The following is a 15,966-nucleotide window of genomic DNA, read 5'->3' on the forward strand; positions in this document are numbered from 1 at the left end:
ATTTATAAGTTGTGAAGGCTTTCAATGATAGATAATGATATTTTCACAATTATTTTAACATTTGAATATTGATTATGTGTTAATTTGTGATTGGTCAAAAATTACTCTACAATCAATAATAATAATTATTATTATTAATTATAAATTAATTTTTCACCACAGATTAACACGTAATCAATATCTAAATGTTGTCAAAAAAATATTGTCGAAATATCACTATCCTTCAATTATTATGGACGAAAAAGTCCCGAATAATAATATTCACAGCAATTGTTAAATAATAATATTAGTTTTAAACATGGTATTTAATTTCTTTTTTATCCTATATTAATTGTAAATTTTTTTTGTTATTATCATTATTTTTTATTATAGAATAAATTACCATAATATTGCTTGCTATTATAATACAAGTATACCATAAGAACACTAAAAGAAATTATACATGTAACAACTCAATAAAAAAAAAACTTTTTGTATATATGGTATAAATTAATAATGAATGTTATTACAATTCATGAAAATATCTTTTACTTTAAAATATAAACAAAATATATTTGTTTTGTTTCAAATTTCAATTTCAATGACAATTCAAAATGAGTTTGGGTTGTTAGTTGGTGCTTTACATAGGGAGAAAATTCTTGGAAGGAAGGAAAAAGCCAAAGGCAGAGAAATTGGTTTGATTGTTCAAAGTTGACAGAAACTCTCTTTCATTCTCAGCTGAATTTGCAAAATCGATCAAAACCCAAATTGAAATCTCGTAGCTTTCGCAATCTGATAGATACTCACATACAAGCACCGGCATGGGTCAAGCTTTTCGGAAGCTCTTCGACACCTTTTTCGGCAACACCGATATGAGGGTAATTTCTAACAACCCTACTTGTTTATTCTTTTGTGTTTGTTAGAAGTTAATTTCTGAACTCAATTATTTGTTGCTTCGCTGATCGGGTTGTTCAGGTTGTGATGCTTGGTCTTGATGCTGCTGGCAAAACAACCATACTTTACAAGCTTCACATTGGAGAAGTTTTATCCACTGTTCCTACAATTGGTGGGTGGATTGATTAGGTCTAATTTTATAATTTTTTTATTTGTTAGATCCGAACGCATATTTGTTCTTCCTTAAATCTTTCTTGCTTGGTTATCTGCTTTGTTTTTTGTTTTTTGATTGCGTAAATTTGAGGTTTAGCAGAATTGTATATTTGCTCCCTTGACTTTGTATTGACTGGCGAAACTTTTTAAAAATAAAGCGAACTTTTGTAAGAATAAGTTTGTTGGGATAAAAGAGGATTTCCGCTCTTGATTGTCGGAAAAAAATCCTACTGGCAATGGGTACAAGTGAAGTGCATGCAACCATGTTTGTAGTTTCAATTAATTTAGTGGAACAAAAGTTAGAGCTGGAAATAAATTGCTGTGGTTTTTTCTTTTCTAACACGGTAAAACTTCACAAATTGCTGTGCACATTAATATTTTTTTACGAGTTAGTTTTGCAAGTATTGGTTGAGACTGAAACAACAAACTTTTTTTCATCAATGATAGCGTGATTATAAAATTGCTGTCAATGAAAATATTCTATTGCCAATATCCTTAAAGTGGAAAAAAATACATGAAATAAAAAGGATTTTGCTGATTAATTAATAAGAATGGATAGTTTTAATATGGGGCAAAGTTATCTGCAATATGTAATCTTTTTGAAAATCTGATTCTTCCTTTGATTGAAGCAGCAGACTCACGACTCCACCGAGAGCTAATGTAAATTCTATTTGATTGCTAAACCTGGTGACCTGGTCCAAGTTTATCTTTTTATTTTTGTTTTTGCTTTATGTGTATGTGTGTGTGATTGCCGATTAAACTTATTTATGGAGTTCTGTTGTTTACTTTTATTTATGGATTTATGTTATTATTAAGAACTTTATTTTGGATAATTACTTTACTATGATGATATTTTGAAATTTAAACTGTGAGATCACATTATCTTGAGCTTTATTCGTTATTTAATGTATTAATACTTTATTATAATAAAAAATTTAAATGTGGGTTGGATTTGTCAAATTATGTTAGACATGTATATTATATTTTTTATTTTTTATTGTAGATTGGGTCAATCGAGTTAATCAAGTGACCCAAAGGTTCGACCATTAACCTAGTATCTCAACCGGGTCAATAACTAGACTGGTTTTCATAACCCTGGATTTGGGATCTTCGATTGCTCCAATAAATTTGAAAAAGCCCTTCTCTGTTCTCTTGAAGTTGGTTTGTTGGTACAGTAGTTCTCATTCTACTAAAACAGGGGTTGGGAACAACAAACTAAAGTTGTCCAAAAATTTCACTTAGACATTAAATTTAGAGTCTAACTTAACCCTACTAAACATCTTACAAGGTTAGTACCCTACTTCTATATTCTATTTTAGTTATATTCACCCTTCAAACTTTATTTAAGACAACCCCCAAACAGGCTTCAACTACCGTAGGCTAGAGGTGATAGCATTTAATACAACTTTCCAACAAATTTGATTTAAATTGCAGGTATGAAGAGTTGACATACTCTGGCAGTTATTGTCAACAATCACTCTTCTAACCTTCCTTCCGTCTCTGTCAATATTTACTTTGTCTAAATTTTCTAGCTCTAGTGGTTCATGATTTCAGTAGTTGCATACTAATAGTTTTTGTTAAACTCTGAAGATTGACATGTTAATAGTTTGTTAGTGACAGTTGTTAAATGTCTGTATGGTATTGACATGGCTTGTTTAATTGCAGCTAGCAAATAGATCTGTATATTGTTTCTCTAGGTTTATAATTTATATTGTCTTGCAGGTTTCAATGTGGAGAAAGTTCAGTATAAGAATGTTATTTTCACAGTTTGGGATGTTGGGGGACAAGAGAAACTAAGGCCACTTTGGAGGCACTATTTTAACAACACAGATGGCCTGGTGAGGATTAATTTTCATGCTTTCATCTCACTGAAAGTAGAGTTATATTAAGCTGGTTGTTTTGTGAAAAATTCCTTCTTTCAACATCATTAATCATTCCAGTAAATGTGGAAAGAAAGGTTTATATGGGCATATGGTGGCAAGGTTGATACTTTTGTTGATGTATTCATTTATACAGATCTATGTTGTTGATAGTCTGGACCGTGAGAGAATTGGTAGAGCAAAGCAGGAATTTCAGGTGATAAAGTGAAATTTCACTTTCATTGAGTGTCTTCGTATGTCATTCTGATCAAACTTTGAATTGATTCATGGATTACTTGCAGACAATCATAAATGACCCATTTATGCTCAATAGTGTCATCTTGGTGTTTGCCAACAAGCAGGACCTGGTATTTCTTTGTTACCCTTTTACTTGTTTTTAGTCGCACGTCCTGACATTAAGGTTATCTCTATGACTGGAGATCGCACAGTGGCGAAAACTTGTAATTGGTTGACATTGTTTACTGAATACACCAAGAGGATATCAGAATTTCTATTATTTTAGTTTGTTTAAAATGTACTGATACATATTTCCGTTAAGTTTTGCATTAATCAATTCATTGAAACAATTACAATCACATGATATTAGTTAGGAGGTTTCTGAAATGTTATTACTGCTATCTTAAATCTTGTGTAAAACGGTAATAACAACAACAAAAAAGTCCTATCCCACTAGGTGAATATAATAAAACTTTTCGGGTGTTAAACTTTAGGATATAGGGAGACATTAAATTGAAACGACATGGTTTTGAGGCAGTACAAGTGTTTTATTTATATCGAGAAAATTAAATCAATACAATAAATAGAGGAAATTTAACATCCTCTATTAATAAGGATATGATACGGGAATAAGTAAAAATGTTCCTAATAATTCATATATAATTTATATATTTATGATTAGAAATATCTGTGCCTTATTTTTGTACTTATAACACTCCTCCTCAAATAAGAGCGTGTAAGTCGTTTGTGCTCATATAACTTTTGGGGTGGGGTATTAGAGCCTTTTTGCGAAGATGGTTAGAAGTATGGTCCCTGCTGGCCCTGTTCCTCTTGATTAAATTTCAGCAAATGGTAGAACTGGATCAGGCAGACACATAATACAACAGCTCCAAAGGTAACCAGAAGTATAGCGTTTGGCCTTGGAGCTATCCATACGCCAGATAGCCTGCCCGACCATAAAAAAGATCACTAACAACTGTAGTTTCATCTTGGTCTAAAATTCAACTCATATTTTTGCTATATTATGTGGAGTAATATCTGTTTTTACTTCTTCCGCTATTAGGAGGGGATAATGCTGCAATTCATGCCAATTCAGGCTTGTGTTTAACCTTGCGCAGATTGATTGTTTGATGGGGGTATAAACGGGTTGAAAATATCTTGCTAAATATGTACCAAGTTGACGGCTGAAATTAACTTGTGGTATTGATAAAATGTTTTTGCTAGAAATCTAGACCAAGAAGGTGGGAAAACTGAAATGTTGGAATTGTTTTGTTCTTTGTGGTTATTATATGTTATATAAAATTATTAATCTTTGATATCATGTAAAAATAGCAGACTTCTATTCTTGAACAAAGTACTCTGGTCAAACAGTGTGAGTTTTGCCTTAATAATTTTTTTTTCTTTTGTAGAGAGGAGCGATGACGCCAATGGAAGTATGTGAAGGCCTAGGTCTCTTTGATTTAAAGAATAGAAAATGGCATATACAAGGCACATGTGCACTTAAAGGAGATGGTCTTTATGAGGGACTGGACTGGTTGGCTTCAACTCTGAAGGAAAGAAAAGCTACTGGGTTCTCTTCAATAGGAGCCTCATCCTTCTAATCTAGGTTTGAACTATCTATCTGTTGAATGTTCATAAATAAGTTACCTTCCTTTTTACCATTCCATCATCATGGGTATTGCATACTGCAGGTACATTAGCCTTTGCCATTGAGCAACGTGTAGGGTCAGTTTCATTCAAGAATGTTGTAAAAAAGTAATCAAATTTTTTTGGCTGCATTAGGTTACCTCTATCTATTCCTGCTGAAGTAGATAGATGCTTTGACTTTGAAGGTGCTTAGAGAAGACTTTGCACAGTGTATAGAAGTTTGAGCATGTCGAATGAAAACTAATTTGAATCTCACGAATTCTTTTGTCATATTGATGCCCCTGTTTGTGGTGGACATGTATCTTTTGGTTCATTTTCGCATGATTTACCCTAATCCTTCCCTTTTTTTTCCTTTGTTGTGTGGCTGAAAACTGGTTGTCATTGACGTATTAAGATTTGGATTCTCTGAAGTGAGTTAAATCTTCATCCCTAATAATGCAAGGATTAGATAAAATATCAACAGATGATCTAAAATATTAAGCTTGTGAAATTATCTAATGGCATGCTATTTATTCGATTTTCCTACCATTTACGTTCTTATGCAAATATTTACTGATATTGTAAAACATTAGTTTCATGGTCTGCTTCAGATTGTTCTGGTTTTGAAAGGTTAAGATAGAATACTTGTACTGATTTTGCAATTTTGTATGACAATAATTGAAGCCATGTCGAACTTGACTTCTAAATGATAATTGTTAGGAAATTGTTGTTTGCTTTATCAAGAAAATAAAGAAAAATAAATAAAAGATTAGAAATTAAGATCATTTTTTGTAGCTTGCTTGATATAGATGAAAATGAAAGAAAAGAAATATTTTATTTTTCTTGCTTGACTGTGTAGAAAGTTAAAGAGAATATATATGTATATAAGAATATATAAATGTTTCAAATAAAGACATGTAATAAAAACGAGAATATTTTGTCTTTATATCTGTAAAATAAGCCTATACTTTTGTTCTCTAATCAGATGGAACACATTTTTATTGATACCAAATCTTTGGTGCGTTAAATGCCTTGAAATGGAGAAAAGACGGATTTAATGATATAATCAGTGTTAACAATGAGAGATAAACTTCAGAAATAATTAATTTTATTTTATAATCATTTGTTCAAATCAAATTCAAAATGTCATTTAGAAGTAGTGAATGTTATGTATTACAATTATAGGATAATCTATCGAAGGCCAAAGTTTGATACGACTAACAGTTAACAAATACCTAAACAATATTGTCCTTAAATTGAACAAAATTATGCGTAAAGAATCAACTTTCAAAACATTTGTTATATAAATAACGTTTACTACAGTAGAATATCAGCTCTCGTAGCTCAGTTGGTTAGAGCACCCGTTTAGTAAGCGGGAGGTCTTGAGTTCGACTCTCAACGAGAGCAATTTTTGATGGAATAATTTTTGGTTATATATCTAAATTTTCTATATACCTTATTTTAATAAAAAGTTCACATCTAGCTCTCGTAGCTCAGTTGGTTAGAGCACCCGTTTAGTAAGCGGGAGGTCTTGAGTTCGACTCTCAACGAGAGCATATCTTTTTGTTGTTTTTTAACTAATTTGAATGTTATATACTGAAATAATTCAAAGTTTTCATTGTACCTTTCGTAGCTCAGTTGGTTATAGTCTCTGTAGGCAGTCTTGAATTCGGATTAAATCTAATTTTGTTAAGCAACATTTTAGTCTGGACTTAATTATTTATTTATCTATTTTTATTTGGCATGCACGAGACACAAGTGATTTTCATTGAATCATCCACAGTCATGCCAAACTATTTTTTGGTATTGATAAACATATATCATCGGAGGATATCAGACATTTTCAGTACAACTCTCATATAACACAAGCCCAGACAAGAAATCCTAATTTTCAACTTTCTATCCTCTCCAAATCCAATAATAATAACAGAAGTTCCTCCCAAAACTATAGTACAAGTATATAACCTCTCTCTCTCTCTCTCTCACTTATATATATGAATGTACAACAACAACATATAGTTACAACATTCTGGCCCAGAAAAAAATAACTTTGCCGATGTGACCAATTGATTTCATGTATAAATTGAGCTTCATATAAGTTCACCACCTTTCATCTCCTATCCAGTTATTTTTCTCCTTTGGCCCTGTAGGACCTTCTTGACCATACAGCTCCACTGGAAGCTTTCTAATCAGATAACCAAATGGATTTCGTAGCCTCCGAGGAAGGGTGTTTATCATCTTATCTAACTCAGTTTTTGAATCATAAACAATTTTAGGACCCCACTGTCTCATAAACTGCAACCACTGAGGCTCTGTGACAGCATCTCCCAGATACTCAGCTGCAACAATCTCGTACTGAACACTGGAATCCACGTACAAATTACTACGAGCAGCATCATTCCTAATACCAACCCCTAATTTTGAAGACCCTTGGATATATGTTCCAGGGTGGGGGTAACTTGCATGTCCGTTTTTTGATGAGTAGACAATAGCTTTATTGCCATTAATATACTCCAGTTCATAGGCATCCACCCATTTACCACCACTGTGCTGTGAGAAATATATACTCCACAACTCTCCAGAGAAGTTGCATATACGAAGTGTAAAATGCTCCCAGTCACAAACATGCTCTCCAACCCTGCTAAAAGCCCTACTTGTCATTCCAATTTTCAGAGTGGAGGGTCCATTGAAAGGGCAAAACACCCACATAACAATATCAGTAAAAGTTCCACCAAGAGCAGGCTTCACATGAACATAAAGCTTAGCACTATTCAAGTCCCCATGTTTGACAAATTCCCTTCTATCATCACTCGGCAAATCTATCCAAAACTCCCCATCATTTGTTCCCCCACCTGGTAAATTTGAGCCAGCTGCATCAATGGCCTCTCCTGTACACACGCCCTTTCTGTACAACAAAGCTCCGTTATTGAAAAACCAATCAACAGAAGAAGGCAAGTAAACTTCCTCAGGATGAAAGAAAACAGTAGGACCATAGTGCTGTATAAGTGCGTGTATTTGGTGGAGGCGTGGCATTGCAGGTAGCATAGGATTCAAGTTCTTTAAGCATACAATAGGTAGCTCTTCTCCCTTGTTCCAACAACTTGTGCATAAAAAAGTCCCAACTGAAACTCCTTTTCCCAGCATGCCACGCTCACAAGGTCTCAGACTCCACACCTGCAATGGAAACTCAAGATTCACAGAAGTAGCATCAAGCAACAGCCTGTAAGGTTGACACCTACTAGTAAGGTCAGCACGAACACAAATCATTTCATCCAAATTGGGTTTGTCAGGCCTGTTAGTAACCAAGTAGCCAAGGGCACAGTAACCTTCAGGAGGCTGAGGCATCCAAAAGTATGCAGAACCTATTGTCAATTCCCTTCTTCCTGCATTGGAACACCATACCAACATATAATCAAGGGGATTCTTCAAAGCTGGGAACTTGTCACGGTTGCTTCTTTCAGATGAGCCAGTTTCCACTTCCCTAACAACAAGCACAAAACCCCATAACGGCTTGTCGCTTGGCTGACAATAATGACCAAGGATATGGAACCCGTCTGGTATTCCCACAGGCTTATAGAATGCAACACGCTTTCCCATGTTGCTGTTCCAAACAAATTCAAATGTAGTGATCTTGCGCACTTCTATTTCACCAAGGTTTACAATCCCAGAAGCAAAATCTTGTCCTGTGACTAGATACACAAAATCACAGCACGGATTAATCACTGATCGAGAGACACAAGTAACTAAAACATGAGAAATCTTATCTTTGTATAGTTTTTATTTACAGTACATATATTATACAGTGCCTTTTTTATGTATTATTCTCTAATTAGAATAGAAGTTTTATCACATAGTCCATGAAAAAGTTCATAGTACAACAACGAAATCACTTAACAAACTTCATCCAAGTTTTGACTCCAAAATATATCATAGGCACTCAATTTTCTAAAAAATATATATATCAACGGTATAACCAAAAATATATATGAATGAAAATATATGAAATAACAAGTTTAGAGTTAAAGATTAATGAAGGGTGCGTCGGGGAATAATAACCTTGAGGCCATTGGGGAAGCGGAGAGGAAAGTGAAAAGGCTTGGGGGAGAGTGATGAGAGTGTTGTTTATTCCTCTCCGAAAGCAGTTGAATTTGAAGCGAAGCATTTGGAGGAGATGCAACAGTTGCTGAAACATATACACCAAATAGAACAAAAACCTCAACAATCGCTGCTTTGTATTCATGTTCAGATTAGATCGCGCAGAACCCATCATTATCAATTGGTAAAAAGTCAGGGTTTTGAACAGTCATTTTCCTTTAAGAGGCAGATCAATTTGTGGGACACCCTTTCTGCCACTCTTTGTCTCTCTCTTCCACAGAATATGCAGAGAAAGAAGAACATGTTCCCAGTCACTCATACCATCTTGCGTGTTGTTTCTTTCTTGATCATTGATTCTTCTCTTCGCCATCTTTCATTCTCCAATCCATTCCCTAACTTTTTCCTGTTTTCTTTTCTCCCAAATTCCAGTATACGTGTCTTTGCTTCCGTTCAATTATAGGTATATTAAATAATGCAACATTTTATTTTAAGAAAGAGTATATATATATATATATATATATATATATATATATATATATATATATATATCATATAATTGAAGACTTAATACCGATTTTGGTCCTTGTTTGGAATGTTTTGTTTAATATGGTTTTACTTTTATTTTTTAATAACCATTGATCTTACTTTTTGAAAAAACTTACGTTAATAATGTTTGAAAATAACAATTCACCTATCCAAATATTATTTTAACAATCCTAACATAATGTTATGTTAAAAATTATGTCATCCTCATATACAATAAGGACTATAATAATTATTATGGAAAAAAAAGGTAGTACCACAAACCCTCCAAAACTAGGGACCAAAAGCGATATTAAGCCTAAAGAGAATGAACAAAACTAACTACAAATTTTTTCCTGTTTTCTATGCTTTTTTATTTGCTAAAATAACACATTATAGTTAATATATATTTGAGTAACCGAAATTTTATTTGAATTATTTTGAATTTTCGTGAATTTAATAAAGTTATAATTCAGAATTTAAATTTCAGAAAATTAAATTTTAAAATCAGTTTTTATGAATTTGATCAGAATATATTTTAAAATTTTGTTTTTAAACAGACTAATTTTGATTTGATTTATCGCGATTTTAAATTAAGTCACAACTCGGTTATTCAAAAACTAAATTTCAAAATACATCTTTGTCAAAATCACAAAAACTCATTTTAAAACTCGATGTTTCAAAATTTGAATTCTGAACTACAATTCAATTAAATTAACGAAAATTTAATTTAGAATTCAATCATCAACAAATTGAATTTTAATATGTCCAAAAACCATAGTACTCAGATAAATATTATTAACACGTGCATATAATACACAGCTCTAATTAATGAAGTATTCCACATATAAAATACAGTGAAACTAAAAAAAACTGCATGAAAACAAACCTAAATTCATTACTGGCTAAACTATTGTAACCGTCTCTTTTATAAAATTTTATATTTTCATTGTTAAAAAATTAAAATTTTAAAATTGTTGCCGTAATAATTTTGTGATAAATATGTTATGACTTATTAATTAAGTCCTAAGTTCATTATTTCGATGTGGTTATATTTTTTTATTTTTTAATTATTTTTTAATTTTTGTTAATTATGTTTAAATTGCTAATTGTAACGTCCCGGCAACTTACAGGGACTGTTGACTGCCTCCACAGATATCAACACGAGGCTTTTCAGTGTGCTTTGTCCTCACTCACACACTTTCCGAGAAAACTTTCACCGAAAAGCAAATGCATTTGTTGATATGAGTAGTCGATCTCCTCTTGCACGAGAGAGTGTTTCTGCTTCATGAATCACAAATGGAAATGACCCCTTAGAAGCTGTAGCTTGAAACGCAACGTTTCACTAAAGCAACAGGCCTCAAATCCTTGTTGAATCATCCCTTGTAGCAGCTGCCAATGAAACTCACCGTTTCATTTAAGTCCAGTTAGTAGAGAAGCCCAATTTCAAGTGTAGCGCAGCAGAACAATTCCATTAAATGCACCATTGTATTTTTCTTTGGCCCAATGTGCAATCAATCAGCCCACTGCTTCCAATTAGCTCAAGACAACAATCTTCACTTGCAGCACCCAAATTCAGCTATTGATCATTGGGGTCTCGGCCAACCGCCACCAACAATTGGTCACCATATGTTGTCTTAAGATGACTATCATCTACCCTTATGAAGGGCCTGCAACTTCCTAAAAAACCTTGCTTACACCCCTCTAAACACATATAAAAAGAGCCAAATCTCGGTGGCAAACTTGGTTGGGGTTGATTCACTTTAATTTTAAAAGTTCCACACTTGACTCTTAGCAATTCCCCCACATAATCATATAGACGAGCATATTGTCTATCCCCATCACCAACCAAAGAATCCAAGGCAATTTGTTTGGCCTTCCCAACTTTCCAAGCAGTGATTCCCACACTAAATGACTTTTTAATGTCATCGATGATGAAAATGAACTAAAACCAAAATCACCTCAAAGTATAGGGACTAAGAACATATTTAACCCTATATTATTTGTTGTTCTAAAGTTTTTATTCCTCATTTTAAATTTATTTTGAGCTATATTTTCATTATAAATTTTAGTAACAAAATATATATGCAAGAAATGTTTCAATTGAGTTGCTTTTCAAGGAAGCTATGTTTAGTTGTGAGAGAGGACGAAGTTGGTGCTTGGTACCAAGATTTGGAAATTTTTGAAAGTCTAGGTTTTTTAGACTTAGGGGTTTGAATTGCACTCTTTAAATCCCCAAATGACGACTAGTGTCAAAATATAGGTGCAAGATATGTTTCAATTTAGTTGCTTTTCAAGCAAGCTATGTTTGGTGGTGGGATTGGACGAAGTTGGTGCTTGGTGCCAAGATTTGGAAATTTTTTAAAGTCTTGGTTTTTTAGACTTAGGGGCTGCAATGGGCCATTTTTTCTATTTCATTTAATATGATTCTTTTATTTATTATGTTTCTTTTATTATACAAAATATATACAAAATAAAGTGACCGGAAATGAATACGACCTTAAGAATCATTATTTTAGGAATTCTTAAATCCTATATTATTTTTATGTATCACAAATTCTTTTTTTTGTTTCTGAGGTAATCTTGTTATATTGCCTTTGCTTTGAACGGTATATTATTCTTTTGAATCCAGTACCAACTGGCATCATTCCCCCTAAAACAACGTTCTCTTTCAGACCTTTCAACCAATCTATGCGACCCCGGAGAGCGGCTTTTGATAAAACTCTAGCAGTTTCTTGAAAACTTGCTTCAGATATGAAACTTTGAGTATTCAAAGATGTTTTTGTTATCCCCAATAATATAACTCGATAGCAGATCGACTCTTCTAAGGAACGNCCAGCTCGTTCGGCCCGCAACAATCCAATTAATAACTTCTCCGCCAAAATATGTGTCGCACACCAATTCCTTTAAGCTATCCTTCAACTGTGTATAGTCTCATACCTATACAATCTTCAGATCCCTCTCATTCCGGTGTATGTTCGATTCGTCCATGTGCCCCTTCCACTCGAAGCCTGCCAGGAGCCGCTCCTTGTCCGTGCCCCCTGCACCATGCTTATTGCACCGGCCATTACTCCCCGCCTCGTTAGTGCCCGGGTGTCACATGCCCACCAGCCCCCACAGATCAACACGAGGCTTTCCAGTGTGTTTTGTCCTCACTCACACACTTTCCGATAAAACTTCCCGGAAGGTCACCCATCCCATAATTACTCTAGGCTAAGCACGCTTAACCATGGAGTTCTTATGAGTTAGGTTACCGAAAAGCAAATGCATTTGTTGATATGAGTAGTCAAATCAATTCCTTTAAGTTATCCTTCAACTGTATAGTTCCATACCTATACAATCTTCAGATCCCTCTCATTTCGGTGTATGTTCGGTTCGTCCATGTGCCCCTTCCACTCGAAGCCTGCCAGGAGCCGCTCCTTATCCGTGTCCCCTACACCATGCTTCTTGCACCGGCGATCACTCCCCTCCTTCGTTAGTGCCCGGGTGTCACACTAATAAAAGTGTTAATAGAATAAATTATCTATCAATTCTTAATTTTATTTATTTTTTATTTTAAGAAAATAATTCGCGTGTCAATATCACATCATATAACAGTATCAATATCATATATGTCCGTGTTAATATTATGTTTTGTATTTAATTTAATTTTTATTTTATTTATATTAGTTTTATCTCTTCAAATTAAAATCTAATTTAATTTTTATATATGATAAATATAAATTCTGACAAATATAATATAATAATGATATATTTAAATTTTTTATTTTTAAATTAATTCTAGCTTTATTTTTTATATTTATAAAAATTAAATATAAATCTAATAATATATTTAGAATTGTTTTAAAGATGATGAAATATTTATATCATCATCAGTCGGTTCTTAAAAAATAAAACATGTTTAAATTGAATTTTTAAATACAATAAACTCGAAAATGAACCCTCTGGAGTTGTATCGAAAAATGACGGTCACGTGGCTTGTTTTCTTCCACATTCTAAGCTCATACATGGCTAAATGCTGATACACTACTTTTTTCCATCACGTTTCATATAATATATATATATATATATATATATATATATATATATATATATATATATATATATATATATATATATATATAAGTGATGATTTTGTCTTTAGAAAATAGTTAATTTTTTTAGTTTAAAAGAATACAATATCTTTAGATATTTAATTTTTCTTTCTTTTAAGTTGAATTGACAAGTTTTGTATAATTATTTTTTTGTTAAATATGTTTTTAGTCATGGACTGGTTTTAGTTTCTCTTTTAAATTAAGATACAATTTAGTTTTTTAACTTTAGAAAATTTTAGTTTTATTTTTTTTTACCAGATTTGTTTAATTTTATTTGTTGTTTCAAGTATTTGGTTTTAGAAAACTTTATTTGTTTTTTAACTTTATTTCATTATAGTATTTAGATTGTTTATACTGTTTGACACATTTTTACTTCAATATTAACTGAGAAATGCGTTTGAAACAACAAATAAAGTTAAAAAATTTTGGTAAAAAAAACTAAAACCAAAGTTTTATAAAGTTGAAGGACTAAACTGTACCTTAGTTTGAAAGAGGAGAGGAATTAAAACCAACATCGCTCTTAGGACTAAAAACATATTTAACCCGTTATTTTTACTAAAATTAATTTAACATCAAATTATGGAATGTTATGTTATTAAATTATTACAAATTAATTTGTAGTTTTACTGGGGAAAATATACTTTTCTTTTCTATAAAAACGTACAATAAATAAAAATACTAAATTAAATATTTTTTTCATATTACCATTCGCTCAAAATTTATTTTCAGGATACTTTTAAAATCAATATCCTATCCAATCACTATTTTCAAAAATAATTTTCATGAATAACAATTATTCCAAAGGTCTTTTCCGAAAAAAAGTATTAAAAGAAAAATATATAAAAAAGTGAGAGTGATTAATTCATAAATTAAAATTAACTTGTTTTTTCAAATTAAAAAAAAAAAGTTCAAAGAAATAATAGGAAAAAATCTACAAATTATTATATAAACTATTTTAACGACATTATTTTAATTTTGTGAATTGCATCATAAATTTATCCATTAAAGAGTTATATATGTTTTTATTTTTTTTTTAATTTTGATGTGAAATCTATATCAAATTTTAAATTATTTTTATCAGCATACTACAAATTTGTTGATGTAATAAATGACGTTACGCATCCATATGTTAACATGATCGTATATTTAAATGTTAATACATACGTCGGCATGTAAATTCACATACATGATAATGTCGGTTGCCATTTGAGCAAATAATTAACTCGTTTAATCAAACAAACTATATTTATTATCAATAAAAATTTAAATAAAATTAATTTAAAATGAATGGAATTCAATTCTTAATAAAAGTTAATAACCTAAAAAATATTAATTTGTAAAATAATAAAAATTACTAAAAAAATTAATGAATATGTTTTTACCTCAGGTATTGTAAGTTAATCATACATAATTGCTAATATTAATATTGTAAATATTTTAATAATATTATAAACATTTAAATATGATAGAATTATTTTAATTATAAAACAAATAGAAAATAAGTTAATAAACATATAAAATTATAAGAAAATAAAATAACATTGAAATACTTACATTTTTATTTCTATTTTATGTATAAGCAATAAACTATTTTTCAGTATATGTTTTTATATTTCATACGCAATAAATATATATATATATATATATATATATATATATATATATATATAATATTTTAAATATTTTTATCTTAAATTTTATTAATAAATAAATGTGGTTTTTATAATTAAAAATGTGTTAATATGACAAACAATACTATTATGTATACGTTCAAGAGTTAATGCATATGAGTCAACGGTATCAAATGAACTTACACACAATAATGTTATTTGTTATATTAACAAGTCTTTAATGTAATTTTTTAAATACATTTATTCATGACAAAAATAATTCAAAGAACGTTAGTTATATAACGATTAAACTCAAAATTCTACATAATATATATATATATATATATATATATATATATATATATATTAAGAGTTTTGCATAAAAATTTAATTAATTACATTAATGTTATGTCTAATTTATATTGTTTTCTCCAACTGTGTTATTAACACGATTTAATAGATTTTACTTGGAAGTATTATTACCTTGTAGAAAAAAAAAAGAAGAAAAATATCATAATGAAAATTTAGAATATAATGTTATTTAATCACAAATTACCTTGTATAATAAATATATTAATTTTATGTAATCATGTGAAAATTTATTATTAATAATCAACATGACAATAATGTAAGAAAGTACACTATATATAAAACTATTTTACAGAAAAATATGTTAATAATTATTTTTAAGAAATTTTATAATAAATTATCTCTCATTATTTTATTTATATTAAAAAACCATTTTCTTTTATAATATGACTACTTTTTTTACTTATTTTCTATTTTTAAAATTAAATTAAATATATTAATCTAATAATAATAAAATAAAATAAATTT

The 15,966-nt window shown here is 30.8% G+C and overlaps 2 protein-coding genes and 2 non-coding genes across 5 annotated transcripts; 3 read left to right on the forward strand and 1 right to left on the reverse strand.

Moving 5' to 3' along the window:
- The first annotated feature begins 587 nt into the window (after positions 1 to 587).
- LOC106778017 (ADP-ribosylation factor) lies at positions 588 to 5,249 on the forward strand. The gene is made up of 7 exons (XM_014665896.2): positions 588 to 857; positions 955 to 1,045; positions 2,809 to 2,924; positions 3,103 to 3,162; positions 3,248 to 3,313; positions 4,592 to 4,788; positions 4,874 to 5,249. The coding sequence occupies exons 1-6, from the start codon at positions 801 to 803 to the stop codon at positions 4,781 to 4,783; spliced, it is 582 nt and encodes a 193-aa protein (XP_014521382.1). The 5' UTR covers positions 588 to 800; the 3' UTR covers positions 4,784 to 4,788; positions 4,874 to 5,249.
- Positions 5,250 to 6,141: 892 nt separating this feature from the next.
- On the forward strand, positions 6,142 to 6,215 carry TRNAT-AGU. Its single transcript has one exon. It is a non-coding gene; the product is annotated as a tRNA-Thr (tRNA).
- Positions 6,216 to 6,290: 75 nt separating this feature from the next.
- TRNAT-AGU lies at positions 6,291 to 6,364 on the forward strand. The gene has a single exon. It is a non-coding gene; the product is annotated as a tRNA-Thr (tRNA).
- A 194-nt stretch (positions 6,365 to 6,558) lies between these two features.
- On the reverse strand, positions 6,559 to 9,348 carry LOC106776328. 2 transcript variants are annotated; one of them, XM_014663749.2, is made up of 2 exons: positions 8,865 to 9,348; positions 6,559 to 8,491 (listed from the first exon to the last, which is right to left on the reverse strand). In XM_014663749.2, exons 1-2 carry the CDS (start codon positions 9,076 to 9,078, stop codon positions 6,909 to 6,911), a joined length of 1,797 nt encoding a protein of 598 aa, XP_014519235.1. In that variant the 5' UTR covers positions 9,079 to 9,348; the 3' UTR covers positions 6,559 to 6,908. The 2 variants fall into 2 exon arrangements, with proteins under 2 accessions (XP_014519235.1, XP_014519234.1); XM_014663748.2 differs by having other exon boundaries at positions 6,559 to 8,497.
- Between the last annotated feature and the right edge of the window lie 6,618 nt (positions 9,349 to 15,966).

This window comes from Vigna radiata, chromosome 11 (genome assembly GCF_000741045.1).
Source record: "Vigna radiata var. radiata cultivar VC1973A chromosome 11, Vradiata_ver6, whole genome shotgun sequence".
Classification (NCBI taxonomy): domain Eukaryota; kingdom Viridiplantae; phylum Streptophyta; class Magnoliopsida; order Fabales; family Fabaceae; genus Vigna; species Vigna radiata.